This window comes from Fundulus heteroclitus, chromosome 12, assembly GCF_011125445.2.
Source record: "Fundulus heteroclitus isolate FHET01 chromosome 12, MU-UCD_Fhet_4.1, whole genome shotgun sequence".
NCBI classification, from domain to species: Eukaryota; Metazoa; Chordata; class Actinopteri; order Cyprinodontiformes; family Fundulidae; genus Fundulus; species Fundulus heteroclitus.
In genome coordinates, this window is record NC_046372.1 from 424,072 (window position 1) to 451,975 (window position 27,904).

The 27,904-nt window shown below is 42.1% G+C and overlaps 2 protein-coding genes across 5 annotated transcripts; one reads left to right on the forward strand and one right to left on the reverse strand.

Annotated features, from left to right (window-relative positions):
• The first annotated feature begins 1,764 nt into the window (after positions 1 to 1,764).
• Positions 1,765 to 17,793, forward strand: poc5 (POC5 centriolar protein homolog (Chlamydomonas)). 2 transcript variants are annotated; one of them, XM_012861364.3, is made up of 13 exons: positions 1,765 to 1,855; positions 3,337 to 3,420; positions 4,107 to 4,230; positions 4,859 to 4,960; positions 5,063 to 5,262; positions 7,137 to 7,313; positions 7,783 to 7,887; positions 8,791 to 8,970; positions 11,343 to 11,526; positions 13,540 to 13,673; positions 15,692 to 15,796; positions 17,033 to 17,206; positions 17,292 to 17,793. In XM_012861364.3, exons 2-13 carry the CDS (start codon positions 3,337 to 3,339, stop codon positions 17,424 to 17,426), a joined length of 1,704 nt encoding a protein of 567 aa, XP_012716818.2. In that variant the 5' UTR covers positions 1,765 to 1,855; the 3' UTR covers positions 17,427 to 17,793. The 2 variants fall into 2 exon arrangements, with proteins under 2 accessions (XP_012716818.2, XP_021171496.2); XM_021315821.2 differs by lacking the exon at positions 1,765 to 1,855 and having other exon boundaries at positions 15,695 to 15,796; positions 17,292 to 17,426.
• ankdd1b (ankyrin repeat and death domain containing 1B) lies at positions 17,580 to 27,769 on the reverse strand. 3 transcript variants are annotated; one of them, XM_012861365.3, is made up of 15 exons: positions 27,505 to 27,769; positions 24,034 to 24,134; positions 23,750 to 23,848; positions 23,567 to 23,665; positions 23,320 to 23,424; positions 22,402 to 22,503; positions 22,134 to 22,232; positions 21,737 to 21,835; positions 21,514 to 21,612; positions 21,303 to 21,401; positions 20,507 to 20,605; positions 20,251 to 20,346; positions 19,619 to 19,820; positions 18,006 to 18,137; positions 17,580 to 17,900 (listed from the first exon to the last, which is right to left on the reverse strand). In XM_012861365.3, exons 1-15 carry the CDS (start codon positions 27,653 to 27,655, stop codon positions 17,848 to 17,850), a joined length of 1,635 nt encoding a protein of 544 aa, XP_012716819.2. In that variant the 5' UTR covers positions 27,656 to 27,769; the 3' UTR covers positions 17,580 to 17,847. The 3 variants fall into 3 exon arrangements, with proteins under 3 accessions (XP_012716819.2, XP_035999496.1, XP_035999495.1); XM_036143603.1 differs by having other exon boundaries at positions 21,303 to 21,398; positions 23,567 to 23,848; XM_036143602.1 differs by having other exon boundaries at positions 23,567 to 23,848.
• Between the last annotated feature and the right edge of the window lie 135 nt (positions 27,770 to 27,904).

The following is a 27,904-nucleotide window of genomic DNA, read 5'->3' on the forward strand; positions in this document are numbered from 1 at the left end:
AAATTTGTGTATTTGTCCTTGATTTGAGCAGGTAAATAAGATGATTTGCCAATGGAATAACATTTTTGCACTTAAAATAGGAACAACTCATCTCCATCATCTTATTTCAAGTGCAGGATATCTAATTATCTTATTTTAGGGGTCAAAATACTCATTCCATTGGCAGATAATCTTATTTACCTGCTCAAATCAAGGAGAAATACATTAACTTTAAGAACATTTTACTTATTTTTAGATCCGTTTTTGCAGTGCGCGCGTTTACTGTGTCCCCGACATGGATTACTCGCGTCATTCTTTCAACAATGGCATTCTGCTAGAAACTATTTCACCAATGTTATACTTGTGGAGTCCACGACTAATAGTTGTCCTATCATCCTCCCCTCCAGAGCTGTGAATCTCTGCAGCTCCTTCAGACTTATCCAGGGCCCCATGGCTGATTAATGCTCTCTGTATCGGGCCTGTGACACAGCCAAAAAGTGGAAGGGTTGCAGTTGTGCCACTTTCTGTCTGTTTTTAAATGAACATTGTGTGAAATATTCAAAGGTTGCAATATTGATAACCATCCTTTTAGGCTTCTCCAGAACACTCTGCCTGACCTTTCTGTTTGGTTCCTTGGTCCTCGGGATGCTGTATGTCCCCTAATGTTCTTCTTGACAGTACAGCTGGGTTTATACAGAGATTGAATGACACGCCAGTGGACTGTATTTACTCATAAAGCGACTTCTAAAGCCAACTGATTACACTGGGTTTTATTTAGTTATGGGTGTTGAATGCAATTCCTCTCCATAACCTCTAGATATGCAAGGCCAGTGTACCCCAAAAGATTTGCGGCTGCGACTCTGTTGAGAAACGAGGGCTGAACACCTGTGCATGTCAAACTTGTCCGATTTTATCTGTAAAAAAAAAAGAAAAAAGACAGAGAGAGTGAGAGAACAAAAGGAAATGTGTAATGTTGTTTCCTATTAGGGACAGAGCAGACTGTAGTTCTTGAGGAAGCTCAGATCCTTCAGGGTTTGCAGCAGATCTTTTATGAGTCTGTTGTGGAGAGTTGTGGAGAGTCCTGGGGACTCTTCCAGAACCTCTGGAGATTACTTTGCAAAGAAGGATTCTTGATAAAATGAAGAACATTATGGACAACCCCAAGGATCCTCTTCTTCAGACTGTTACACAACAACAGTGTCTTCAGTCTGAAGCTTCTCAAGATCTACTGTAAGACAGACCGCTACAGGAGATCCTTCCTGCCTGCAGCCATCAGTATCTACAACATCTCCACAAAGAAACCCCATAACATGAGTTACAAAAGCATTTAATTTCCCTTTGGGATTAGTAAAGTATTTTTGAATTTAATTAAACTAGGTAATATTGTTTTGGTCTATGAAAAATTTCAAGGGGAATTTTTGCAACATGGCGTACCTGACTGGGTACGATACACTAAGGTCAGACTCAGAATCATCTTTATTTGTCAAATTTATGCACACTGTAAATGAAGGGTTTGACTTGGTTTCCGTTTGACTTTCATGAAGACAAGCCCTTACCATTTTTTAACCATCATGACCATGTTAATACCTGAATCCTTCTGCTTCCATACAATCCTCATACTGGCAGCTAACAAAAAGCTAATCACTGGAGCTACTTTCTAGCAAACAGGATAGGGTTACTGAACATTTTTCCTTTTACGCAGCAGAAGCCGGCGTTGTTCCGCTTATGGTTGCCCTGGAAATGGTTGAGCGAACCAGAAGGGGGCTTGCAGGAGCTGCAGACATATCAGCCAATCAGGGATGCCGTTGTTTGGGAGTCGGTCTATTTGAAACGGCAGAGCAAGCACTTTCCAACTGTCGGCTCACATGAGAACACGGTAGAGGGTTTTAACTTGAATTTTCAATAAAACAAGCAGGGATTTCCGGTTGTAGCGTTATTAGCTAGGCTTGTTAGCCCGTGTTTGCTTGGGTTTTGGCAGAAGCTTTGACTTAGGCGGATTTAACGATAGCCACACGTTCTTCTTTAGCTAATTGTTTTGAAATCTGCTTTAAATCTAACGACTCGGATGTCTTTTGTTTTGGCTTCTGGGTCTTGCAGTAAATATTTCAGCTGGCATGACTTGAACCGCATATAAAGTACAAGTTAACTGTATGTTGTTCTTCTTTGTGTGTGTTAAATCATTTGTGATTTTTATGTTTAAAGTTAGTTCAGTTTCCCCCAGTTAGCTTTGTGCCGGGTTTTTTTAATCATCTGTTAGTTATCTGACCTTTTTGGGAGATTATTAAAAAAAACACAGCAGCTTTTCCCCAATTAAAGTTTAAAAGAAATGGTAAATGAAGTACCCCCTCAGACGTAGGAGTCAGTGTGACCAGCAGGAAGCTGGCCATGTGACGTCAGCAGAGATCTTGCTTCCTGTCAATATGCAACATTTACAACCCAAAGAGACATTTTTATCCTCAGTCCAGGGAAATAAAACTCGTTTAGAGCCGCAAATGTCACGCAACATAAGATGACTTATTCAAGCTAAACAGCTACAAAAAGAAAGAAAAAAAATCGTCATCTTTGGAAAAGAAACACACATCTTATTTGTATTTTTAGGTTTTAAAATTAAAGAAAATTAAACATTTGCAAAAAAAGAAGAAGAAGATGGTTACATTTTATTTTATGTGGTGTTATTATTTGTGGAAAATGACATTAAAACAGAGCATAGTTTGCAACCAATTGACTAGAAAAATAGATCTAATAAAATTAAGATTCAGGCATGTTTTACATGTTGAGTCAGTCATTAAGTCTGATGAATTTTAAGGTAAAATAGTGCCAAATATGAGCTAATTTTATCACAGCTAAAACTTTGGCTGAAACTGAATCTTGGCCAAAATTCCTCCACTGGGATCTGAGAGACTTATTAAGTCATATAAAGACTGTTCCCCAGGTTCTTACTGCTGAACATGGTTGACGGAGGTTTGAAATCACGGGTGCACTTAGTTTTTTTTGGACACAGCTCTTCTACCATGGCTTCCTCTTTGATGGTGAAGACAATAATGATAGTTTGTTTTGCACGCTTGAGATTTTAGTTAAAGACAAAAAAGAATCTGGTAAAAAAAAAAAATATATATATATATATATATATATATATATATAATAAAATAAAACGGGTGCTTTCCTTTGACTGTATACGTTGGTGTGTGCTGGACCTTTGCTTTGTCATTGGACAGACCTTTATGATTCTAGGTAGGAAGCATCTGTCCCAGGAGGTTTTGACAAAACAGCACTTCTGATGGATTTTCACCAGATACTAGCTCGTGATGTTTTATTAAATAAGTGTAATCGCCATTATTGTTTGTTCATTTTACCTAGATGTCATCAGATGAGGAGGAACCAACCAGTCCCGTTCTCCCCAAAGACTCCGACCGGGGCAGCTCTGTGTCTTCTGAGCTTCAGGTTGATCAAAAGAAACCTTTTGTTGTAGCGTTTTGCCAATATGAGCACATTTGGAAGGACACAGCACCATCACGTAGTGCATCTTCACAGCAGAGTTTATAGGACAGACAGTACAAGTTTCTATTCAGATCATGCCTGATTTAGACGTTTGTCTTTTGGACCACATGAAGTATTGTATCTTCCGCACATGGGGATGTTTTTTACGCCATTTACTGAACATATTTAGCAAGTAACTCTGCCGAACATTTAGCAAATATGTAATTGGATGCTGAGAGAACTACAAATATTTTGAACCCATTCCTTATGGCTCCCAGGGGCAAATTTTGTTTATTTCTGTCAAATGAAACGCTATTATTTAAAATTTAAAATAGGGCTTTACAGTCCATCATCCCTGTAGCCATTAGCATATAATGATCACATCGCAAAGCATGCGTGTCAGCTGTAAAAAACTAAGGTAGAGTCCCTCAAAAATTTACTTGAAACGTTTCTGTTATGAATTTGATATAAACTATGTAAAGAATGTTAGTTTTTCTTTCAACTTTTAGATGAACACATACTTTTTGCTGATCCCCCATGAGCAAGCAGCTGTTTTTTTTTTTTTTTTTGCCAAGTCTACTTTATGAACAAGAAAGTTTTAGTACCAGCATATATCTCGTGTGTGTGTTTGTCTCTGTTTTAACCAACAGGATGAGTATGAGGAACTCCTCCGCTATGCTGTTGTCACACCCAAATTTGAGACGCTTGCCAGCACTCAGTGGAAGGGTCCGGGTTCCCAGAGAAAAGATGAACCAAAGGTGCAGCATCTACCAGGTAAGCTCTGTATGTGGAAACCTTTCGCATACAACCATCTTTCTTTAAGTTTCCCTCAGTTTTTCCTGACAGAAACTAAACGTTAGCCACTCCCAACATGCCCCCCCCCCTATCAAACGATCAGCTTTCCAAATCGGGTTTCCCATTTGCGCATGTAGGAAACGGCTCGTGTTCTTCCCCTCTCTCTCCGGCTTGTGTTTCACGTTCCTTTTGTAAGTCTCTCCTCTATGATAGACCGTCTTAAGCAGTCCGCCGGTGCCCCTCCCCAGATCCAGCTCTCATTTAGTGCTTTAGCTGTCACCGAGCCTTGCACGGCACTGCAGCGAGCACAGAGGCTGATGGCTGCTGATCTCCTGGAGCTCTGCCCACTCTGATCTTTAGAGTGCAGGCTCTCTCTTCTCCCTGCTGCAGAATTTAATTAAGATATCGACATAAGTGCATTCTTGGACTGAGAGAGCCGTGCTCATCCTTTTTAGCGTCCACGGCGTCACATTTCCTGATCTTTAACGATCTTCTGTTTTTAGAATACAGCCCTCATCATTAGATCGATCATTTTAATAGGTTTTTTTTTTTTTTTTTTACTTTTTAATGAACAATAAATTTAGATCTGTTTTGCACTCGTCTCCAGATCCTGAAACGGAAGACGGGAGGCTCTCCAGCAGAAGTGTAAGATCGTCCCAGGCCTCCCCTGTGAACGTGGAGCCGTCCACACACTCAAAAGCTCCTCTAGGTAAAATGGGGGAAAAAAATAATAATAAACACGAAAACCACAATTATCTGTGATGAAGAGTTGCATCTGAATTTTCTTCACGTCTTGGATTTCTGCCCCCAGCTGAGAAGACAGCGGGGCAGTCGTCAAGCGGGGCCTCTTTGCTCTCCGATGCTCCGTCAGAGAATCCGCAGACAGCATCCAAGAGGTCGAGGTCAAACAGCCCGGCTTTCTCTGAGTCTTCTGTCACGGAGATGTTTATTTCTGAAGAGAATATTAGCAAAATGGAGAATATTCTTGACACGTGGAGCCTCAACCTGAAGGTTAGGAGTCTCTTCCCACAATCCATCACTCAATTCTGTTTGCATGAACTGAAATATTATGTCGGGTGGCTAAACGGAGGTTAAACGTGGCTCATTTGTAATTACTTTAGTCCAAGTGATAATTATTATCGATACAGACCTGGATGTGAGGGGAAAAACTGAAATTGTGACACTGAAGGGTTGTGTTTTGTGATGCAGCGAGGAATCAGAATCGGCTCATTTTCAGCATAAGGTCCTGACCCTTGACTAGACAGTCGAAAACTTAAAAAAAAATAAAAATTTACACTATTTCTATGTGTCACAACTACAGCTGGACAATATAGAAAAAAAGCATATTGATAAATTAGAAATCATATTGATCGATAATTATCAAAAAATTCAAAACATGTATTTTAAATGCAGCACTGGCCATTTTATGCTGTTGTGTAATGACTTATTTTTAGATAATGAACAAACACTGAATTCAACCTCCACCCTTTATTCAACCAACTTTTTTCCAAACTGCAAGTTAAAAAAAAAACAACAACGTATGCTCTCTGAACTCTTTGAAGGGGGCGGAGCTTGGGGGCGGAGCTTGGGGGCGGAGCGTTCCGTGTGTTTGTGATTGGTTGGTAGGATGCAATGACTGTAGTATTGACCAACATGATAGTCTAGAATGCAAAAGGAAGGAAAACTTTTTGGTGGCCAAGTGTTTTAATTTGGGAGATCAGCCACTTTCTGTATCGCTGATGTGTTTGAAGATGAAGGCCAGAGATGTAGGGAAGTCATCTCAAAGCCAGCTGTTTGTTTTTTTCTGCTGGCTGGTTATCTGGGTTGCTACTTATAGAGTGAGATTTCACCAGATAACAAGAGTAGAGCAATATCGCTCAGGTCTGTGTTCTTGACATTTCTTCGTCTTTCTAAGAACATTCTGGACTTGGAAATGTTGAATGCATTTCTGAAAACTCAGGATCTTCAGTCTTTAGGGAAAACACGTGGAGACTGTTGTTTACTCTTACTAATGCTAGTTGAGCTTTTGCTTAAAGGCAGGATAGAATATCAAGTTTGTGATCATCGAGCTCTATCTATTGAAAGTATTAATAAAACCTGGTTTAACAGAATCTGGTTTCTCTTTCACACGTGGTCACCACTGTTTCTAATATAAATGCTTAAATCATGTAATTAATGCTTATTTTCTATTTAATAATTTTAAAGGGGACCTAGTCATAGCATTTCAAGAACTCACATTAACAGTGTTAATGTATTTAGTAGATATTTAGACAATTTTAAAGCTTTATTAGAAGGGTGACCAAAGGTGTAAGTGAGAAAGACCATTTTAACAATCCTGAGCTTATGAAGGCCTTAATGATACTTTCTTAGAAGGATGACAGCTCCTTTCTTCTCCAAAGTGGTGATATTTTACCCGTACACGTGTCTGCTGGGGGGAGCTGTTTCAGATGAGCTGGGTGAGTTCATGCTGCCCTTTCCCTTGCCTGTTGTACAGCTCACTCACAGAGAGCCTGTGACAACCAATCAGCTGCTAATCAGGGCTGATAAAAGGGAGAGAGAACCCGCAGCCTGTAGGAGGGAATTTCTGGACTCTTTCTGATCTTGAGATTCATTAAATGGGTTCCTGGAGAGGCTCGGTAGTAAAAACGGTTATTTTCCTTTCGTGTAAACACGGCACGCTTACGTCGGCAGATGAAACCTCTGAACCTTGTTTGGGTGAGATCACGTTAGACGCATTTATCAGCGAAGCCAGTCCTGGTGTCGAGCAAAAGCCTCGGTATTGATTTAGGGTAAAGGGGAATTTAGTACAGTCCTCTAGAAGGAGATTCAGCGAGCCGCTGCCCTGTACATGAAGCTGAAAACATGCCCCTGTGTCCTCTTTTCAGTCCAATGTGCTGACCGAGCTCCAGAAGTGGAAGTATGCGTTCCTGGAGCGGCACAGGCTGGAGATGACGAAGGAGAGGGAACGGCACGCGGCCCAGGCGTCTGGCCTGAAGTCAGAGCTCCACAGCCTGAAGGAGCTGCTGCACACCTACGAGACGTCCAACCACAGGAAAGACCAGGTCGGTGTATTGATCGGCTTCCTTTAGGTGACGGCGCGTGAGGAATGGGTTGTGACCTGAAACAACAAAACACACTCCGCTCCAATAATGATGCAATTTACTGCACCGGGGATGACTCTCTGAGGCGGACACCTCCTCCCCAGACGTGGAAGGGAGCTTGTTACACTGAGCGCCTGATGAAAACTGAAGCGTTCCTCTTCTTCTTTTTTTTTCTTTCCGTTTCTCTTCCGTTCTTTTCATTTATTTGTTTCACCAACATGACCGAGTTACCACGATCATAAATGTCCAGTTACCACAGCGAACATTAACAAACCTGCTGGTTATGTTTTAGTAAACGGGTGAAAGAGCGTCTGTTCTTACTAACACAGTGTCTTTAACGCTTGCATCCTTTGCTAATGAGTGGGATGAGGGACATACGGGGGGGCTATTGAGACTGGCGTGCTTACTGTGATGGCGTATCCTCCTGCAGGTGATCAAGAATCTGAGTCAGGTGTTGGACAGACAGAAAGAGAAGCTGGAAAAGATGAGGACCTTCACGCACTGGAGACTGCAGCACGCTGAGGCCAAAGAAGAGGTGAAGATATCTGAGATTCTCACAAGTTTGAAACCTCTCTGCTGTTAGAGTCAGAGGGGTCTTCCTCCTCATCTGAGCCTGTTGTTAAAAAAAATCTCCTCCACACATCCTTCTATTATTAAAGGGTTTCTTTCCAGCAACACAAAGTGACAATAAAGCTCCAAATATTAAAGGATGGTTTCTAACGAGGCTGCATACAGTTGCTTTGCAAAAGCATTCAGTTTTTTCCAGGTTGGGCCACGTTAAAACTTAAACTTCCATGTTTTAGTTGAGATTGCTTGTGATGAGTCAAAACGCACAATTTTGAAGAAGGAAAAATGTTAAATGGCGGTCATTTTCTCCAAAAAAGAAATACTATAAATATCTTTGTAATCGACCTCCTATGTATGGTATGGCTTCATTTAGTCAGCGTTTTCCACAACTTCAGCTGCAACTCTTCTAGAGTATCTTCCTCCATCCTTTGACTGAGCATCTCTGCAGCTCTCCGGGCCTACAATAGACTTCTGGGCTGTTTCTTTGATTAATGCCTGGCCTGTCAGTTTAAGTGGACAGACATGCCTTGGTGGGTTTGCAGTTAGTCCAATACTCACAATTTTTAGATGTGAGATGTTCAGAGCTTCGGTCATTCTTTCATTGCCTAACTCTGCCATTACCTGCTGCACAGCTTCATCCTTAGATTGATGTGGTGCTCCTTGGTCCTAATGACGCTGTCTGTTCACTAATGGTGTCTAAGACACCTCTGAGGCTTTCACAGAACAGCAGAATATGTGCTGAGATTGAAACAGGACGTCTGCATTTACTACTGGGATGACTTCAGAAGGCAGCGGGTCCAACTAGATTTTATTTAGGGCTGAAATTAAGCCTGCAATTATTCACTTGTGAATATTTTACTTCCCTGTTCAGGCTCATGCTGCTCACGTGGCTCGGCAGCACCACCATTTGCAGCTGAAGAAGAAGGTGTGGCTGGCCTGGCGCAGTCTGGTCCAGAAACACTGGAAGGTCAAGGTGGAGCGAGCGTGCCGCTCCAGGGCTGAGGAGGTCTGCTCCCGCCTGTCCACAGAATATGAGGCCAAGCTGGCAGAGGTAAATAAAAGACCAAAGAATTTTCGGCCTGCACGGCTGAATGTATGGTAGATGTTAAAGGGGACATGTCATGCAATATTCAATATTTTAGCCCTTCAATACGTTTGATTGTGTACTTGGAGTCTCTGGGAGTGCAGAGAATATGAATTCAGTCCCTCCATGTACGGCGTAGGCATCTTTAGATTCTGTTTGGCTCATGCCTTTTCAGTTTTCTCTGTTCTCTACTACGTTTTTTGAACAATTGCATCACAGTATTTGCTTTAGAGTTGCTAAATAAGGTCATGAACTTTTGACTTACCGGTTGCGCTAATCTGCCATTTTCTTTTTTTGTTGTTGTTTTTTTCGCTGCGATTTTTGTAGTTCAAGATGAAGGATACCAAATCTACAAGTGGATTAGTGGAAATGTTCAGTTGTTGGGTGTATCACCCCACACAATTCATTACACCGTCCCCCAGGATGCCACAAAAATGGTGGAACGGGGTGGAGTGGAACGCCAGTAAAGTGCCTCTTTTAGATTTAAAGAGACGGCACCAAAACAAGTTGCTCTCAGACGGACCTCAGAACGGAGTTAAAAAAGGGGAAACGTGGCGGTAATTAAATGTTCAGACCAAAGCATTGCAGTTCCACTTCATATAGACCACAACTGGATGATTTTAATGTGAAAAGAAAGGCATTAAGAAACAGGATATATGCCCCTTTGGATCATTTTTTTTGTTGTTGTTTTTTTACAGAATTAAGCCATATAAAGCAAACTATTTTTTATTTCAAAATCTTTTTTAAATAGATCTTAAATGTGCATAGTGCAAGTTTTGAAGTTAAATATTAAAAGTTTTCCTCTATTTACCTCAGTTGCCTCTATTGGCTGGATTAGTCAGTTCATGAGAGAGAGATTCGGCCCGAGTTCCCCGGGCGAGCGAGTGGGTGTGACACGCTGCGCGCTCTCCTTCACCTGGCTACTTTGTTGGGTCTCTGCTGCAATTGACGCCATAGCGAGATAACACAGCCTACTTATAGCTTATAGCTTTCGTACCTCAGATGAAATTACGCCTCTGAAAAAAAAGAGGGAGCAGACATCTACAAAAATTCTGGAAATTGCTCTTTGCTCCTTTAAGATTTATAGAGTCCATTTTTTTGTATGTATTTATGTGTGTGTGCCCCATTTCAGCATCGGTGTGAAGAAAAAACCTACGCTACATTTTTTAGATGTGTTGTTTTTGTTTTTTTTCGTCTGAGCTGTGTAAAGTTGAGTTAAATCAGTGCTTCTTAAATAATGGGAAAGTACTGCAGGGGGTGCAAGAAAAGCCTTGCCCTCTTTTTTTTCCTCCAGAAAATACAGGCCTTTTAAGTTTGAAAACAGCACTCCATGCTGTTTGGTCTGTACCTGCGGTCAGTAATATGATAAATACTCTTAATAAGCTCCTAGAAAAAAATAAAAAATAAATTTAATGTAACTAAAGTTTATCTTTAATATTAATTCAATTTCAATTCAATTCAATTTTATTTATATAGCGCCAAATCATGAAACATGTCATCTCAAGGCACTTTACAAAGTCAAGTTCAATCATATTATACAGATTGGGTCAGATTATACAGATTGGTCAAAAATGTCCTATATAAGGAAACCAGTTGATAGCATCAAAGTCCCGACAAGCAGCATTCACTCCTGGGGAAGCGTAGAGCCACAGGAAGAGTCATCTGCATTGTACATGGCTTTGCTGCAATCCCTCATACTGAGCAAGCATGAAGCGACAGTGGGAAGAAAAACCACCCATTAACGGGAAGGAAAAACCTCCGGCAGAACCGGGCTCAGTATGAACGGTCATCTGCCTCGACCGACTGGGGTTACAGAAGACAGAACAGAGACACAACAAGAGAAACAAAAAAGCACAGAAGCACACATTGATCAATACATTGATATTACTGGCCTAATATTATTAAATAACTACTTAAAAGCTGACTACAGGTACCAGTTAGGTTAAAAACCTTTTATATTGATTTAACTATTATAGAGTTAAAAAGTGTGGTGATGTTGAAATATTATAGTTGTTAGAAACCATTGTTATGTTATAAATGAACCCCTATATGTTAGAAAATTTAATAGGAATTCTTGGTAATCTTCAGAACGACAGCTTTAACGCATAAAAGCGGAAAATGATAAAAGTAAAAATCTTGGCCCATTTTGTTGGGATGGGGGGGGGGGATGAGGATTTGAGAACCGCTGGCCTAAATGACAGAGAAATGATACTGTAGGAAATGTAGTAAATTAGTGTGAACAGCTCTGTCCTGCCATGCCCCATGGCTGAAAGTGGGACGTTAACTACAGGTAATATTCTCAGTATTCTCGTTAACTAATCACCTGCTGGTCTCCTCAGCACTGCGAGGCTTTAGAGAAGGCTCAGGCAGAGATTCGGAGACTACACGTAGAGCGAGAGCGCTACGAGGAGTCCATGAAGAAAGCCTTCATGAGGGGCGTCTGTGCTCTCAACATGGAGGCTCTCAGCATGTTCCACTCCACAGAAGGACGACCAGAGCAGCTACAAGTTCCCCAACCGCACGGTTTGTAGCAACATCGCCCCGACACATTTATAGCGGTCACACTGACCTTCTGAAGCGAGCGACACCTAAAAACGAGCCGACCGTTAGACGCATAGAAAGTACCTGCTAGGGGTGGCTAGCGGGGAATTCATCTTTTATTACAGCAGCATAACTACAGATGGAATAATTGAGAAAAATCTAAGCTCTAATTTAGGAACATTTATTTAGTTGATGGGGGGTGAAGAAGATCAAAAAGGTAAGAATTTGTTTTTGTGGACTTTGGCATGGTCTTCCCTTTTACTGTCTTCTCATCAGCTCATCGCACAGGTTTTCTACTGGGTTTAGGTTATGGTGCTGAGGTGGCAATGGAAGAATATTTATTTGGTGGTTGATGAGAACCCCTTTTTTGTTTTTGTTTTTTATGGATCACTATTTTGCTGAAAAAACCCGTCAAGAGCAAATTTCACTTTACTGGCAGAATCATCCAGTTTATTTCAAAGGTCCTGGTATTTCAAAGCGTTGGTGATGTCATGCTCCCTAACGAGAAATGGGCTCACAGCATCACAGATCCTCCACCATACCTAACTGTGGACATACGGGACTTTTTCCCCACGTAGGATGTTCAATCGAGTACGGTTCAATCTCACTCTCGTCTCACCAAAAGTCTCAACTGGTTTAGCAAACGCCTCATGTTTGCGTTTGTGATTGCCGGGCAGAGAGGTCTTTTTTTTTCTGGAGATACTCCAGAACAACCAGTTGGCATTTATTTTATTAGACCTTACTAAACACTCAGATAAACCTAAAACGGTATAGTGCAATTAAAAACAAAAGTCTTCATTGTCATTTGTTTTTTATTATTAGCGGCACCAACAATTATGCAACCACTGATTTCGTTGAAAACATTTATTTATTAATCAAGCACTTCTCAACTCCAAATAAACTGTAAGACTACGTTTTTATGTTCGTTTGCACATCTTTAAATAAATGTGGCCGTAAATGTGAAGTTTTGCATCTGCTCTAACGGGCCTTGTTGCATTCACTGCAAAAAAGGGAACTAAAAGTAAGTAAAATGTTCTTGAAATGAGTGCACTGGTCCTTGATTTGAGCAGTTAAACAAGATTATCTGCCAATGGAATGAGGATTTTGACCCCTAAAATAAGATAATAAGATATACTTCCCTTGAAATAAGATGATGGTGATGAGCTGTTCCTATTTTAAGTGCAAAAATTATATTCCATTCACAGATAGTTTTGTTTACCTGCTCAAATCAAGGCCCAATACACTAATTTCAGGAACTTTTAGTTCCCTTTTTGCAGTGTTGTTTCCTTTGCCCATATGATTGGCCGAAGGGGCCGGGGCATCTCCACTCTTCCTGAACTCATCTATCAGATGAAATAAGGCTGTGATTTATTAGTGGATGGGTTTGGGTCTTACTTAATGGTGATTTGCAGAAGGAGACAACCTAGATGTGACTCTGACAGATGGATCAGAGGAAGCTCATTACCTCTTGACAAACAACTGGAGGGTGTAAACTGTCCAGAATACCATGGACTAACCTCACTGACTCGGTCCAAAATCTGGTTTGATCCGGTGGAATCCGGTGCTTCACCACTTCCAATCCTGACGCCATGCTGGGACAAAACCGAGCAGGATTTACCAGATTAAGCACACGTTCCACTGAAACTCAAGGCTGCTGGAGGTGGACGTCAATACTATCAGCCCGTTCTAGCACGTTCCGCTGCTCATCCATCTGATCTCAGCTTTAATGAGTTTAGCAATCCATTATCTTACTGTCAGAGCAGGCTGTTAATTTAAAGCTCTGTTCTGATTCTTCGTAGTCTTAGTCAATAATGTGCCACTTTGGCCAACTACATAGGCCTTAAATAATTCACCTTTTGCAAAGCACATGTTTTAGAAATTGTAACTCCGGTAAATAATAATGAATATCCACCTTTTTAATTTGTCCACACAACAGATTTTATTTTATTGATGCCACAGGGAGCCGTTGATAATGTTCTTTTGTTTTTCCTGTAGATTTTCTGCCTCCCCAGGAGGAGCGCGGATCGGCTACGCTGGCTCACCTTCAACCGCTTCCCTCCTCCTTCAAAAGGTTTAGTCCGCTCCACTTTGACCGTTCTGATCCTTCGCAAAGGGAAGCCGACGATAGGGTGAGAGACCGATTATTGCCTGATATGATTTTTGGTACACCTATTTTGTTTAGGCCTTTATGGGTTTCTCTTCATATTTATCAGTTGGCTTCTGTTTTCTTTTCAATGTTCCTAGTGGATCAGCCGGTGTTTGCCCTTCAGAACCTTTTCTATGTGTTTAACACTATAGTTTAAAGCAATATGGTGCATAATTGTGAAGTGGAGGGAAAAACCATTGAAGGTTTTTGCAAACTTTTACAAACACAAAGCAGAAAAGGTAAGAGAAAAACTGAACTTTTTGGCCGACGTGATAGAAAGCTATGTGGCAGGAAAAAAAAACGTACTCTGTAAATTTACCATGACCAAAATGATACACAGATGTGGCGGCATCATGCTGTGGGTCTGTTTGGTCTAGCAGGGACATGGGAGCTTTGCAGAGTTTTGATGAGTGCAAGTGTTGCGAAATACAGGGCGGTCCTGGAAGAAAGCCTGTAGGACACTGGATGCTGGAGGGGAGGTTCACCTTCTAGCAGGAGAACAACACATATATATCACTTACAGATGGAGCTACAGTAGAATAGCTTAGATCAAATTGATTTATAGATATTCATGTGTAGGAATGGCCTAGTCAAAGTCCAGACCTAAATCTAATTAAGAACTGCATTAAGTCTTGAATTGATATTCACAGACTCTACTTTTTCCCAGTCTGACTGAGCTTAAGCTATTTTGCGAAGAAGAAGGAAAATAATGATGATGGGGTCAGAGCAACAGGACGGTAGTCACTGAGGCAGGTGATGGATGCCTGTTCCCAAACAACCAGCCATCTCCTGCGTCAGTGACTGCCGTCCTGTTGCTCTGACCCCATCATCATGTAGCTCTTCGAAAGGATCCTCCTGAAATACGTCAGAGATGGCATCCCTGCTGGCCTGGACAGCCTACAGGGAGAATCGCTCCACAGAGGATGCTGTCTCTTAGCGCTGCACTCAGCTCTGACTCATCTGCAGCATCCCTACACCTATGTTAGGATGCTTTTTGTGGACTTCAGCTCAGCCTTTAGCACTGTGCTGTCTGACATGCTGGCTCTGAAGCTCCACAGCCAGGGATTATCCACACCGCTCTGCTCCTGGATCAGCAAAGTTCCTCACCATCAGGACTCAGGTGGTGAGGATAGTGATACATACATCTGATCCACAACACAGGAACGCCGCAGGGCTGTGTCCTCAGCCCTGCTCTCTTCACCCATGACTGCTCTGCTGTCCACCCCACAAAAATGGTTGTGCCGTTTGTGGAAGACGCCACTGTGGTGGGTCTCATTTCCAACAATGATCAGACCCTGGAGGTCTACAATCTGACACAGTGGTGCTCCAGTAACATCCTGATCCTGAACATCAGTAAAGACCAAGGAGGTGATAATAGACTACAGGAGGTCCAGGAGGACAGAACATGCTCCTCTCTGCATACAGGGGGAGGTGGTTGAGCGTGTGGACAGCATAAAGTTCCTGGGCATTCACATCAAAAAACAAAATCACATCTAAAAAAAATGTCCCTCTGGTGACAATAAAGATTCTTGATTCTTAAAAATGTCAGTTTCTTGGTGTAGAAAGCTGGAGAGACGTAACCCAGCAGAGTTGCAGGTGTGATTACTGTTCATGGTAGTTCTACACAGTACCGACCCACCATGGCAGGCTTTCTAAGATTTTTAATTGTAGAACTACTTGATGGACACGACTCCATGTATGATTTTCCTTTTTCTTCCATAACTGTGTTCCAGCTCAGATTTGTCCAATGAAATGCTCTGAAGTTGACGTGAGAAGACTTGAAAGGGTGTGAATATTTACGCGTGCGCCGTATTCACACACAATAAATACAGAACATCTCATTTTATGTTTACTCTGTTTACAGCACTTAATTTTTTCTTTACAGCCCCTCATAAATGGCAGCGAGGAGGATATAGAATGTCAGGATCTGAAGGCAGCTACTTTCTCCTCTGGTGCATCTTTTCATCTCCAGTTTTTTTGTTTATTCCTTTTTTTCCCCAGCAGGTTGGCCCCAGGGGCCCCACATCCCAGGAAGAGATGCTTCCTTCCACTACAGTGGTGCACAGCTCTCTCCCACTCGGGGGCATTGCAAGCTCCCACAAACAGGTTAGTGCTGAACACACGACCCACTGGTCCTGGTCAGCAGGACCCGAGGTTTTCCTACAGTAGACCTGCACAGCAGCAACGATTCACCGCCTGATTCCACACCCTCCATGCTTCCTCCGTTCACGTCCGACCGACGGCGTAGCTACTTTATGTTAATTAATGAGAACGGTTCCACGTTATCAGCGTGACGTCACGATCGGCGGACCCGCTCTCCGTCGTCCACCGTCAAATCAAGGAACAACTCATATTTTCCGGACAACTGCTATTGTATCAAACATGAAAAAGAACGTCGACAACCTCCGGCTTTTCAAAGTTAAATAGTGTAATTAGAGATCGTTGGCCACAATTTAAATAAAATAAAAAATTATAGTCAGAATAAAATGAAGTGTTTTATTTAAATATCAGATTCAAACCACTCTTTTTGCACTAAATAAGGAAGCAGGTTTGTCTTTTCAACATTTAATTTGAAGCATGGTAATCCTCTCCTAATAGATTTGCATTCTGCTTGTGATGATGATGATGATGATGATGATGATGGTGATGGATAGACGGAGTCACCGGCGCTGTAGTAGGCTTCGCTTTTCACAGACTCAGAGGCGGTCTGGAACGGAGCGGAGGATCTGGAATTACTGGGTCAGGCATCTCACTGTGGGGAATTTAGTCTCTGTGTTTTCCAGGTCTGGATAAGTATTGACAAAGGAAATAAGTGGATTGAAAATTATTTGTGTCCAGATTTAATTTCTTTCCTTCTTCACTTGCATTTGTTTTTCTTCCTTATGCCTTTCCTCCTTCAATTTCTTTTTATGACATACCTTCCCTCCCTCCCTCATCTTGCCATTTTTTTGTCCCACTCTTTTCCTGTTCCATGCTTTACCTGTTTTTCCATTCTTTAGTGTCTCTTGCGTCCTTTTCCTCCCTTTCTTTTCTTCATTTGCTTCCATTGAGTCTCTGTTTTTATTCCCGGTACCATATTTAAGGCCTGGACAGTGTGGTGCACAATTAATATTTTATATTTTAGAATGGCTGTAAAGGACTAAAGTCTTTAAATGGGATATTCAGTCCTTTTTACATTAAAGATGTACGGAAAACCTTGAGAATATCTGATTAAATGAAACCAAAAATATTTTTTTTTCCTTGCCAACATGTACTAGCTGTCTCTTTGTTAAATTCATGAAAAAGTTATTCCTTTCCCCCCGTTTGTCTCTTTAATGCAGCTGTGCCTTCATGTCGTTTCAGTCTGGTGGTCGGTTTGTGACGGCAGGTCAACAAAAACCCTCAAAGACGGTGACGGCTCGCATCACGGCGCGGGCCGACGTCGGGAAGGTCCCCCACGGCGGCGGCCTCCAGGTGATGGGAGTGGCTCCGCCGATGAGCTCTGTGGTGGTGGAGCGCCATCATCCTGTCACACAGGTACGGGAGGTGGTGGAGGGCTTCGCTGGCGGCGCTTACCTCTCAGCTCCGTGAAGCTGTAAAAGTTCTGCTTTTGTTCTTTCAGCTGACTGTCGGACAGGCGATGGCTGCAAAGTTTCCTCGACCCTCGCAGCAGAGCCACGCCTCCACTGCAGGCAGGGGGGCCTCCCGAGGTCACAGCAGCTCCTGCAACGTCCACTCCATCAAAGTAGTGGACTGATCACACATGCAGCGTCTAATTTATTCTATGCAAACAGCCGTAGTTTTGAACATTCATGTGAAGCATCCTGCAACAGATTTACCTCTAACCTGGTGTTTTGTTTTAGTTGGCTTTGATTTTATGTAAAAAGCTCAACAGCTATTTTCTCAGGAAAGTAGTGCATCTGTTATTTTTATTTACATAATTCAGAGCTCTAAATGGACATTTACCTCATATCAAATGTTGGCTTTCAATTATGCTCCGCTGAAGGTGAATGTTGTTGTAGTTAGAAACAATCTAGCAGCACTGGTTGCTTACTTTCTTAAAGGAAAGCCATATTTTATCGATCAGCACATTGCTGTTTTCTAAATAAATAGTTTAAAACCTCTCACAGAAGTCCATGGTTGATGACGGGAGAAATAAAGTTCATAAGCGTCTCGGATCATGCAACGCTGCAACTCTTGCCGGTGTCCTCCGCCTCCAGCCGAATCTTATCTGTAAGATGGAACGATACGTGATCCAACGCTATCCACCGGCACCAAGCATGGTCTCTTTAATCGTCAGTATGTCGGTTTCTGTGAAAAAGAGGAGGAAGGTTACCTGCAGCCTTCCTGTTCCCGATGCGGACCAGCTCCTGGTAGAGCTGTTTAGAGGGACACCTCTGAGCGAGCTCCTCGCCGTGGAGCCAGATCAGCAGCATCCTGTGGCCGTGCTCTTTGTAGCTCTGCTGACCTGCAGGGGACCAGGAACGCCGGTCAATTTGGCCAGAAGCATTTTTTAATAAGAAGGTATTACGTAGTAACCTGACGCCGCCAGATAGATTTGCTTCGCATATCCATCTGGAAACCTTCCGTTGAAGTAATTTTGGGAAGGGGCGAAAATACTGGTTAGCTGATTGGCCTATGTTGGTGATAGGCGGGCCAAATAAACCAATCAGATCAACGAAGCATATGACGTACTCGTCAACATGTTTTCGTCGTCGCGACGACGAAAACACAACCACAAGCCAAGCTACTCTTGCTGCTGCAGGTAAAGGCTCGTTAGCTCAGCAAATAAATACTCTGTAATTCCGATAAAACTTGCTCGATAGCCACGCTAACGCTAGTTTCATCGGCTGAAGCCGCCATGTTCTTTAGACTGAACTGTCGCGCTTCCCGTTGCGTCACACCTCAACCCGCCTCAAAGCCAACGCTGATTGGACGTTCGTTTGGTGAACGGCTCCAAATTTTCTTTAACGGAAAGTAGCCAGACTGATCTGCGACTGAAACCTTGAAAGCTCGCGAGATCAGGATGGTCTCACGAGGCTAATTACGTAGGGCTGGACGATGATTCAATAACAATATATATCGATCCACAAACGTATATCGATGATACAACAAAGTTCAATGGAATAACAGTTTTCATTCCTTTTGCATTGTAGCCATGAAGGTCAATATTACAGTCATCATATCCTCCCAACCAATCACAAACGCAGACCCAGGAACTAAGCTCCACCCCCTTCAAAGAGTTCAGAGAGCACATGTTCTTTTTTTAAAACTTGCATCCATCAATATGATTTCTGTTTCATCGATATGCATTTATTTTCTATATCGTCCAGCCCTAGCATTACGACAGCAGACTTCCTGTGCCGTCTGGGATTTAGGTCTTATTCGGGAATGGAAAAAATAACGTTCGGATAGCAAACCGACTGTTCCCACTGCGGTGCGGTCGCCCTGACATCTGACCCATCCATTTGGGGGCCATCTTTTTTTTTGTTTCTTCCAGTCATTCCTTAATCTTAAACCAACTGGATTTCTTCTCTTGTTTCCTGAAGACGTTTCACCTCATCCTAAAGGCTTCTTCAGTTCTGATAATCCTCCGTCCGTCTTCCTCCTCACCCGTTTGTCCGTCATCCAGCCATCAGTTCGCCTCTCTACCCATCCATTCATCCATTTGTGTGTCCCTATCATCCGTCCGCCCACTCGGTCCTTACATTTTGAGTTTTCTGCTGCTTTTTATTTAAAGCCTAACCTCTGTATAAACATGAGTTATTTCTGATTTATGTCTATTTCTGCTAAAAACGACTGAGTCTGAAGACACTATGGGATCACGATGTGAAAAGTGCCGAGGAACCCTGTTATAGAATGTAACGAGCGGTAATTACATGAAGACTGTTTCCATTTTTAAAGCTTGTCCTGTGTGTGTGTGTGTGTTTTTTTGTGTGTGTGTGTCACCTGTCCATTGATCCTCTACAGCAGACACCTGCTCCTTGGTGAAAGCCCAGCTCTCCGCCAGTCTCTTCCAGTCTCGCGGCTTCAGGAGCTCGTACGCCAGGCGCCAGGCAGTCGAACGGAGTTGCTTGGTTTCAGTCCGGTGGTCCAGCTTAAACGTCAGCGGATGCTCACTGTGAACACTTTCATTAAGCTCGGGGTTGGCCTGAAAGGGCAATTAAATCACGTCAGGGGAGTGATAAAGGCTACCGGCCCCCTGAGAAAACAACGCTACGGGAAGAGATTATTGGCTAAGCCCCAAAACGCACGATTAGCAATATGAATGTCAGAGTTAAGCATTTTTGCAATCAATAATGTCAGGGAATCATGCATATCTTTAATTACATTTCTGGTAAATTGGCTGTCAAACGTTCTTGTTTTTTTTTTTTTTTGTACATGGGATCCTGCTAATGTTATTAAAGGGGATTCAGCTAATGGAGGATGTGTTGGTGCCAAATAAATCATTCCTGATGAATTTCAGGCCCTGAGGAGGGGGGGATACGGCTCATATAAATACTGCAAGCGGGTCGGCTAACATGCTACGTTGTACTGAGATTGTCAAACGTGTTGCATGTACAGCAACGTTTCTTGCTCACCTTTCTCCAGCTGTAGTATCTTTCTGCTTTGATGATCATGTCCACCACCATCACCTCATTCGCTCTGGCCGCCACGCCCAGAGCGGTTTTACCCTGCTGCTCCAGGTCCGGCACGCCACATGAGATCGATACGGTAAATTAGACTACAATAGCAATCCTTTTGAATAAAATGTGGATTTGCTGGTGTTACGGCAATGATGCGTCGTCTGTAGGCCGGCCTTTAGGGTGGGTTAGCCTAGCACACGTGCGTTCTTACTCGGTCCCGGAGGGCGAGATCCACGCCGGCTTTAAGAAGCATTTCCACCACTTCGGTCCTGCCGAGCTCCGCCGAAAGATGCAGAGCGGTCTGGAGTCTCTGTCGGGACACAATGTCCAGGATTATTCGTCACGCTACCTGCTGGCCTGGCATCACGGTTCACGCACTGGATAAGATATTTTCAGGGTGTGAATAAATACAGAAAGAAGTATAAAAAAAGATATTTTCTCTGCCGGTTCAGTTAAATGATGTATTAACAACCTGTATTACTGCTTTCCGTCCATTCACGTTTCTTCCTTTTTATTCTTTTAGCCATTCAGTTCCTTCATTCAAACCAACTGCCCGATTTCATATTTCTTCTCGTTTTTCTTCCCATCTTTGTTCCTTCCCTTTTTCTGTTCTTTCTTTCCTTCTTTCATTTCCTCTATTCCTTCTTGCTCTTTTCCATCCTTATTACTTTCCACGCTTTTTCTTGCATCTTTCTCTCCTTGTCCTTCCATCTGCCTTTTTCTACTTCCTTATCCCACTCTTTCCTTCTTTCCTTCATTTATCCCTCCATATTCTTTCTTTTCTCCTCTTTATTCCTTTCTTCCTTCCTTAGTTAACCCTGTGCTTTTCACTTCCTCCCTTTGTTCCTTCCTACTCTCTTTTTAATTTATCCATTCTTTCTTTCCCTTCCTGTTTTTTTTATTATTTTTCCTTTAAAATTGGCCATAGAAAACTTATATTGGTGTTAGAAAGTTTGTAATTTGGGCATATAACCCCTGTGTTATTGTTGTTGGGAGTTTGAACATACCGTGTTAGCTATGTTGACGTTGCAGCCCGCCACCACGAGACAATGGATGACGGGGATGTGACTGTTCTTCACTGCCAGGTGGAGAGGCGCCTCCAGCTGCTGAGAGCAAACACATTAATTAATGTTGCCAGGTAAGATGCAAAAATGCTGATGTGTGAGAGCGAGGAAGGGGGAAAACGGTACCGTTCCCAGCTGGTTCCTATTTTCTCACCTGGTTCTGAACATCCGTGTGGGCGTGGTGCTCCAAAAGCAGCTGGACAAGAGACACGTCTCCTCGTTCAGAGACCGGGTGGAGAGCGCTGCATTTGGTCTGCGGAGAACAGGAGTTTAGCTGCAGAGCCTCAATGTCCCAAAAAGCATTGAACAGGTCCATTGTTTTAAAAAACAAACAGTGTGAGCCGGATGGAGCTCATTGTTCACATCTGTCCGTGTACCTCTGTGAGGATGTTGGGGTCACAGCCAGCCTCCAGGAGGGCCAGAACACATTCTTCCTGACTGTTCTCTGCAGCCTGGTACAGAGCTGTCTCACCAACCTTTAACACAGCAGTTCAGATTCAACAACTAGTCTTTTAAGGTTTCTTGATCATAAGAATGATTATGAAATTGACATTTCCTACATTGAAGTTACTTGGACAGGTTATTATGCCATTATTTACTAAGAAGGGTGGCCTTGGGGACGTGATTTTACCTACATGCTGGATTACAGAATGTCTCGTTGCTTCAACAGAAAAATGTCCACTAGATCTTAATTAATCCCAAGTAGGACCACCGTGTAGCACCGGATTATCCACACAAACCATGAAAGAGAGGACTTTTACGCTGATTACCCACCGTGTTGACTTCATCCCGAGTATTAAAGCTCTGCAGCAGCAGTTGGACGGCGTCCAAGTGGCCGTTCCTGGCAGCTAAGTGCAGGGGCGTGTCCCCTCTCTGCCAGAAGGGAGGGAGGGAAACGGCTCGCATCAAAGAGGGTTTGACTTTGAGCTTCCTCGCAGGCGCGACACAAGAAATATGCATGCAGACAGTCGTGGGCATAAGCAGCCTCATCTATACGAGGAACAAGATGCACACACATCCTGCAGGAAGCAGAGACACTGACCTTGTTTGGCTTCATTGTGGCCATGTCGTACGGCTCCATCAGTGTTTTTAGCATTTCTACGCTCCCATGTTCTGCTGCCAGTGCAAATGGACGATGTCCTGACTGCAATACAAAGAATACAGCCATACATCTTTTGTTTTTGTGACAAAATCAATCAATTAAATCAAAAGGCATAAATAGTTTCAAAACATTTCCAAGTTCAATTTCTCATGTTCTATATAGCAACAAGGAAAATTTACTAAGGGAGGAAAGTAAAAAATAAAAAGGCTGCGATGACCTGGCTGCATAAATTTGCTCTGCCTTGCATGAATACCTTGACTAAACAATTTCTGACTCGGTTTCAAGCTTCAGTGCTCTTTGATAGCAATCTTTAGTTGTACATTTTAAGTCAAAACCAAGTACAACTGTCAGAATGTAATTAACCTTGACTAAAACCTCAGTTCTGTCTTAGGGATAACAACCTGAGATCATGACACCGCCGTTTGTGACGTTTAGTGTCTGTGTTGCAGTTTTACAACTTAGGTAAACAACGCAAATGCTGAGGATATTCTACTAGGACAGCTGAACTTCATTTTTCCGGCTCATCAGATTCACCAACGTAGAGCAGATCTAAAGTAAACAAGACTGAATGTTGGAACTGGATTAAATGTTCTTCAACAAAGTGTTGTTTTAGTGGTGTGAACCACCTAGTCAACCAGGCTATTGCAGCTTTTTTAATCAGTTTTCTTTATTTGAAAAGTGCAGGGTAAATGTAACATTAAAGTTTAAATAGATACGTATAAAGATTTATTGTTCTATTTATTTTTTTCCTTCTCAAAAAGCTTTTATTTTAACAGGGACTTAAACCTGTTTGAAATCCATCGTACAAATGGGCTGCGCTTCATAAAGAAGTTTTCTGATAATACTGCAAACATGTACCTGATCATCCTTGTCTAATTCTTTCATCTGCATGTCATTAACAATATACTCAATGATTTCGGTGTGGTTGTTGATGGCAGCGCAGTGCATGATGTTCAGTCCTTCCTGAGGAAGAAAAAAACAAACATTTAACATATTTATTTCTTTTTTCACTGCTATCCACTGTATTTAAATAGATAATTCTTCAAAAAACAGCTGTATGTGTGTATTCTGAGTTAAGCCTGGGAATCTCATCATAATTATTTACCTCATTTTCGACCTTCTGCTCAGCCCCAGCCTGCACCAGTAGCTTCAGCATCTCCAAACTGCCAAACCAGGCTGCTAGATGAATGGCCGCCATGCCATACTGCCACAACCAGAGCGCACAATCATGCTTGAATGTTGTAACCTGAGCCGTCGTTCTCTTTGAAAACGTTTCCAACCATCTCACCTTGTCTTTTTGATCCACTTTGACCCTGCGCTGCAGAAGGAACTGAGTTGCGTCCTTGTTTTTGCCAGCTACCGCGTAGTGAAGGGCCGTCCTGTGGTGCTGCGGTAGAATTGTGCGTTTATGGATCACATTATTGCTTTTTTTCTCTGGAAAGTTTATGTTAAGACTCTATTCCTCATGCTACTTTGTTTCCCTCAGAATCAAGAAGACAAACAGGAGCCGCGTGTAACCTAACAAAGGAGCCATTAAAATAATGCTGCGAGGTGCTACTTTTGTCTACCCACCACATTCTTCACGTTGACATTCAGACTCTTTCCAAGAATCTTCATGGTCTTCACGTCATTCCTCTTCGCCGCTTCCATGAACTGCTTCTCGTTGTCGAGCACTGTTCAACACGACGGGAGGTTTCACACAGAAATGTACATTATTTCACATAAGACAAGTAGTCACAGTAGTAAATTCCCCTGTTCCTCAGACTCAACCTTACATAAATACAATTTTAGGTAATAAAAAGTGTATAACGTCCATTCATTTATGTCGCAAAGGTTTAAAGTTTTGCCCAGGCTGTGCCAATCATATCCATCAATATGTTCTGGCTGTTCGCTCATCCACAACGTTAAGATGCGTGGAAACACAATGCTGTGAAGAAAGTACATGCACGACCGTGGGCATATGGGTAGGCCAGGTTGATTTTCACAGTATGGTGAAACTGTAAAAGTCAAGCAACAGAAATTAAACCATAAGAAACTGAAACATTTCTTTTTCTGTTAAAAGCGTAAAGGCCAGACTGAGGTTTGCCAGAGAGAGTGTGGAGAAGCACCAGGACTTGTGGAATAAAGCTCTGTGGACAAATGAGTCTAAAACTAAAGTATTTGACCACCAGAACAGGACAAATGTGGTGTAAACCACCTAGCATACAGCTAGAGAGCCTCACACCAACCGTGAAGCAGCAAGGTGGCGGTGTCTTGGTTTGGGATACATTTCTGCAGGAGGACATGGTCAGATTACCATCACCTAATCCACCGGGACCTACAGCCTTATATAACAAGGATATCTGAGGAAAATGTGAGACTGTCTGTAAAAACATCACCTTTTAAGCCCATGAGCCCTTTTTCAAAGGGGGCTTGAGCTCCTTAGCAACAATAATGCGCTTGTAGCTGACTAACTCTGAGACCGACACACCCTTATTATGTCCAGATCTTCAGCTGAGACTCCTCTACAAAAGTATCTATTTCATTCTAATATCCACTAACGACAGCTCAAACATTGCGTGAGATTAAAGCCAGTTAAAGACAAAGTTAGTGTTTTTGTGGGCCTGGTTTCGACACACATAGCAGCGCCAGACGATGCATTGCTAATGAAAGCCAACAAGACACTGAATCCATCGAAGTCAAACTCATTAGCATGACTCTGAAAACTTTCAGCTGACCTCTCAACAAAGCTTGGATGAGGGTACAAGGGTGTATATATAGCTTGTATATATAGTTTTAGTGTGTGTAGAGTGCTGAATGAAATTAAAATTGTGTTGCTATTTTGTGTTGGCACAGTTTGGTACAGTAGGGGATTTTATTCAATCTGAACATGTATAACTTCTCCCTTGCTTGTTGTGTGGACACCAAACTGGCTACAGATGTAGCCAAGATGTTGTAGTTTCCATGCATTGTGTTTATTATTAAAGGCGGGATTTATTTTCGGGGCATTTAAATCTTATTTATCAGGCCCAGAATAATTTACTCATATTTTCACATCCACATCATCCTCCAGGACCTTTACGTCTGCTTATAACAAGATTAGCAGTTTAGGCGTTGCACAAGTTGAGAGACAAAGCACTTTGCATTATCTCCGTACTGAATTGTGCTATACAAATAAATTTGCCTTGCCTTTGCGTTGAGAGATGCCTTATAAAAGTATGAGTATGCATTTTTTGGAAAATAGACCCTTGGGCTTAAGAGGTTAAAGTGAAATCGAACTAGGAAACATGACCATAATGGTAGTGGTAAATCCCTCAAGGTCTGGATGAGAATTAAGAAATGAGAGGTTGTGGGAACAGTGAAAGCCCAGATCCTCTATGAGATCCTGTTTGGCAACTTGAACGGGCTTTATGAGGACGAAACAAGTTAAACATGATTACAAGCTGTGTTCGACAAGTTGTTCCAACCAAAGGGGCTAGGACTAGCTTAGAGGTCTATATATTTTGTTTAATGAGGAAAGCAAAGTCAGTTTTTGGTGGTTATCTGTAGTTCTATTACTTTCTTTTCCAGAGATAAGTTTAGAAAAGAATAAAGATTTCTCCAAGATACCCATATTTATAACAAAACACTAGTAAAAAAAAAAAAAAAAAAAAAAGCGAAGCAACTGGACAGATATTTGTTTATATATACACAAACTCGATAAAACAAAAGTAAACATAAGTGCATAATCATGAAATTATAAATAAAACATCCCCCAACAGAAAGGTGAGCACAAAATCAGAAATAAAAATGTTTAATAAAAGGTTTTCTTGACCTGAAAATGAAATTTAACTTAATTGTTGACCAAGAATAAAATATTTAAACACAAATGCAAGAATAAAATCACATCTACTTTGGGCAAAGTTTATAACCCACTGTCACATTAACATACATTTCATTTAATAAGAGTGCTGAAAGTTTTTTGCTCTACCACTATGAAATATTTACTTAGATGTGATAAATGCATAGTAATGATGCCATAATTGTTCAAACCTGAAAAACACACTGTTGGTTCAGGAAACCCGTCACGCTATGGTGTGATCCGGCTCCGTTTTTCTTTCACAGGCTTTCACGCTTCTGCAACCTTCTAGTTGTTTAGTTTTCAAAACTGAAACTCCGTCAGCCAACCTTCCAGCGATGAGGGCCGAGGTGGTGAAGGGAGGCCCTGCAGTATGTTTTCCTTAATTAGATTACATCTAAAGTCCAACTGCAAGATGAACTGCATCTTCTGTAAATATGTTAAAATCTAAGACGTCTGATAGATAAAATGGACCGAGACAATCAAGGGCTTTGTGATTTATGTAAAAAGATATTAAATCCAAATTTAAGGCTCAGTATGTTATGGATGGGGATCATTTTGCCCTTGTAGGTGGAATATTTTCATTTCAGGCTGCAGACTGCTCCATCCCAGATGCACAAAGGAGCATTTCCAGAGGTGCTTCCTCCCAGCTGCTGCTCACAACAGACTCAACAACACGCTAATGGTTGCACGGGTTCTGGTCTGATCACGACTCATTTACACAGTCTCTCAGATGCTAATGTCCATTTGCACACACTTTGGCTACTCTGTGGTGTTTACTAGAACAACCACGCTTATTGCACAGTTCTTTTTTTCTCACGTGTAAATCGGCAGCCGTCTTCCTTTATCAACTTGAATATTGCATTTCTTTTGTTATGTGTCTGCGTCTTTCCCCTGAAATATGCTGTATTATCAGTTCATAATCGCACAACCCCCCCCCCCCCCCCCCTCCTCCCATGATAGGTTAATTCTCATTTGCTTTAGAACTTAAAATGAAATTGTTTTATTCATATAACTTAATCTAGTGTGTAATTCTGGTGTCTTCTGTTTGTTTTTGCCACTACCATACCTGAATTTCCCCAGTGTGGGACAATACAGGTATTTCTATTTTATTCTATTAATTCTATAGAGCATACAGTAAACACTGTAAACACAGTTCTAAGACAGGGTTGGCTCTCAGAGCTTTTCGTTTTCCTGTTTTTCTCAGTTTGCTGATGCATACTCACACATCTCGCTGGTGTCAAAACTGCCATCGGTCTCGTTGTCCGACGGCTTGTCGTGTCCCATCTTCTGAGTCCACTTTGGAAGGTTCAGATTTTCCTTCTTGGGACAGTGATCTTTAATCATGGTCCTCACTGCCAGAACTCTTCTCTCCATTTTAACTTCATGTAAATAAGTGCAAGGATCAGAGCGTTTTACCCAGCTATAGACACGGACCGACTCGGTTTGAGAAGTAAAGCAGCAAGACGTTGAACGGAAGCTCTCCTCTGTTTTCTGAAGGTTGATCCATGTTTGCTTTCCCCGTTCCCGCCCTCAAAAAGTCAGCTGATAATATTTAACATTACTTGCGTCGTCGGCTCAGCTGCATGTATGACTAGAGGGTGGCAGAACTATTTGCCGACTACT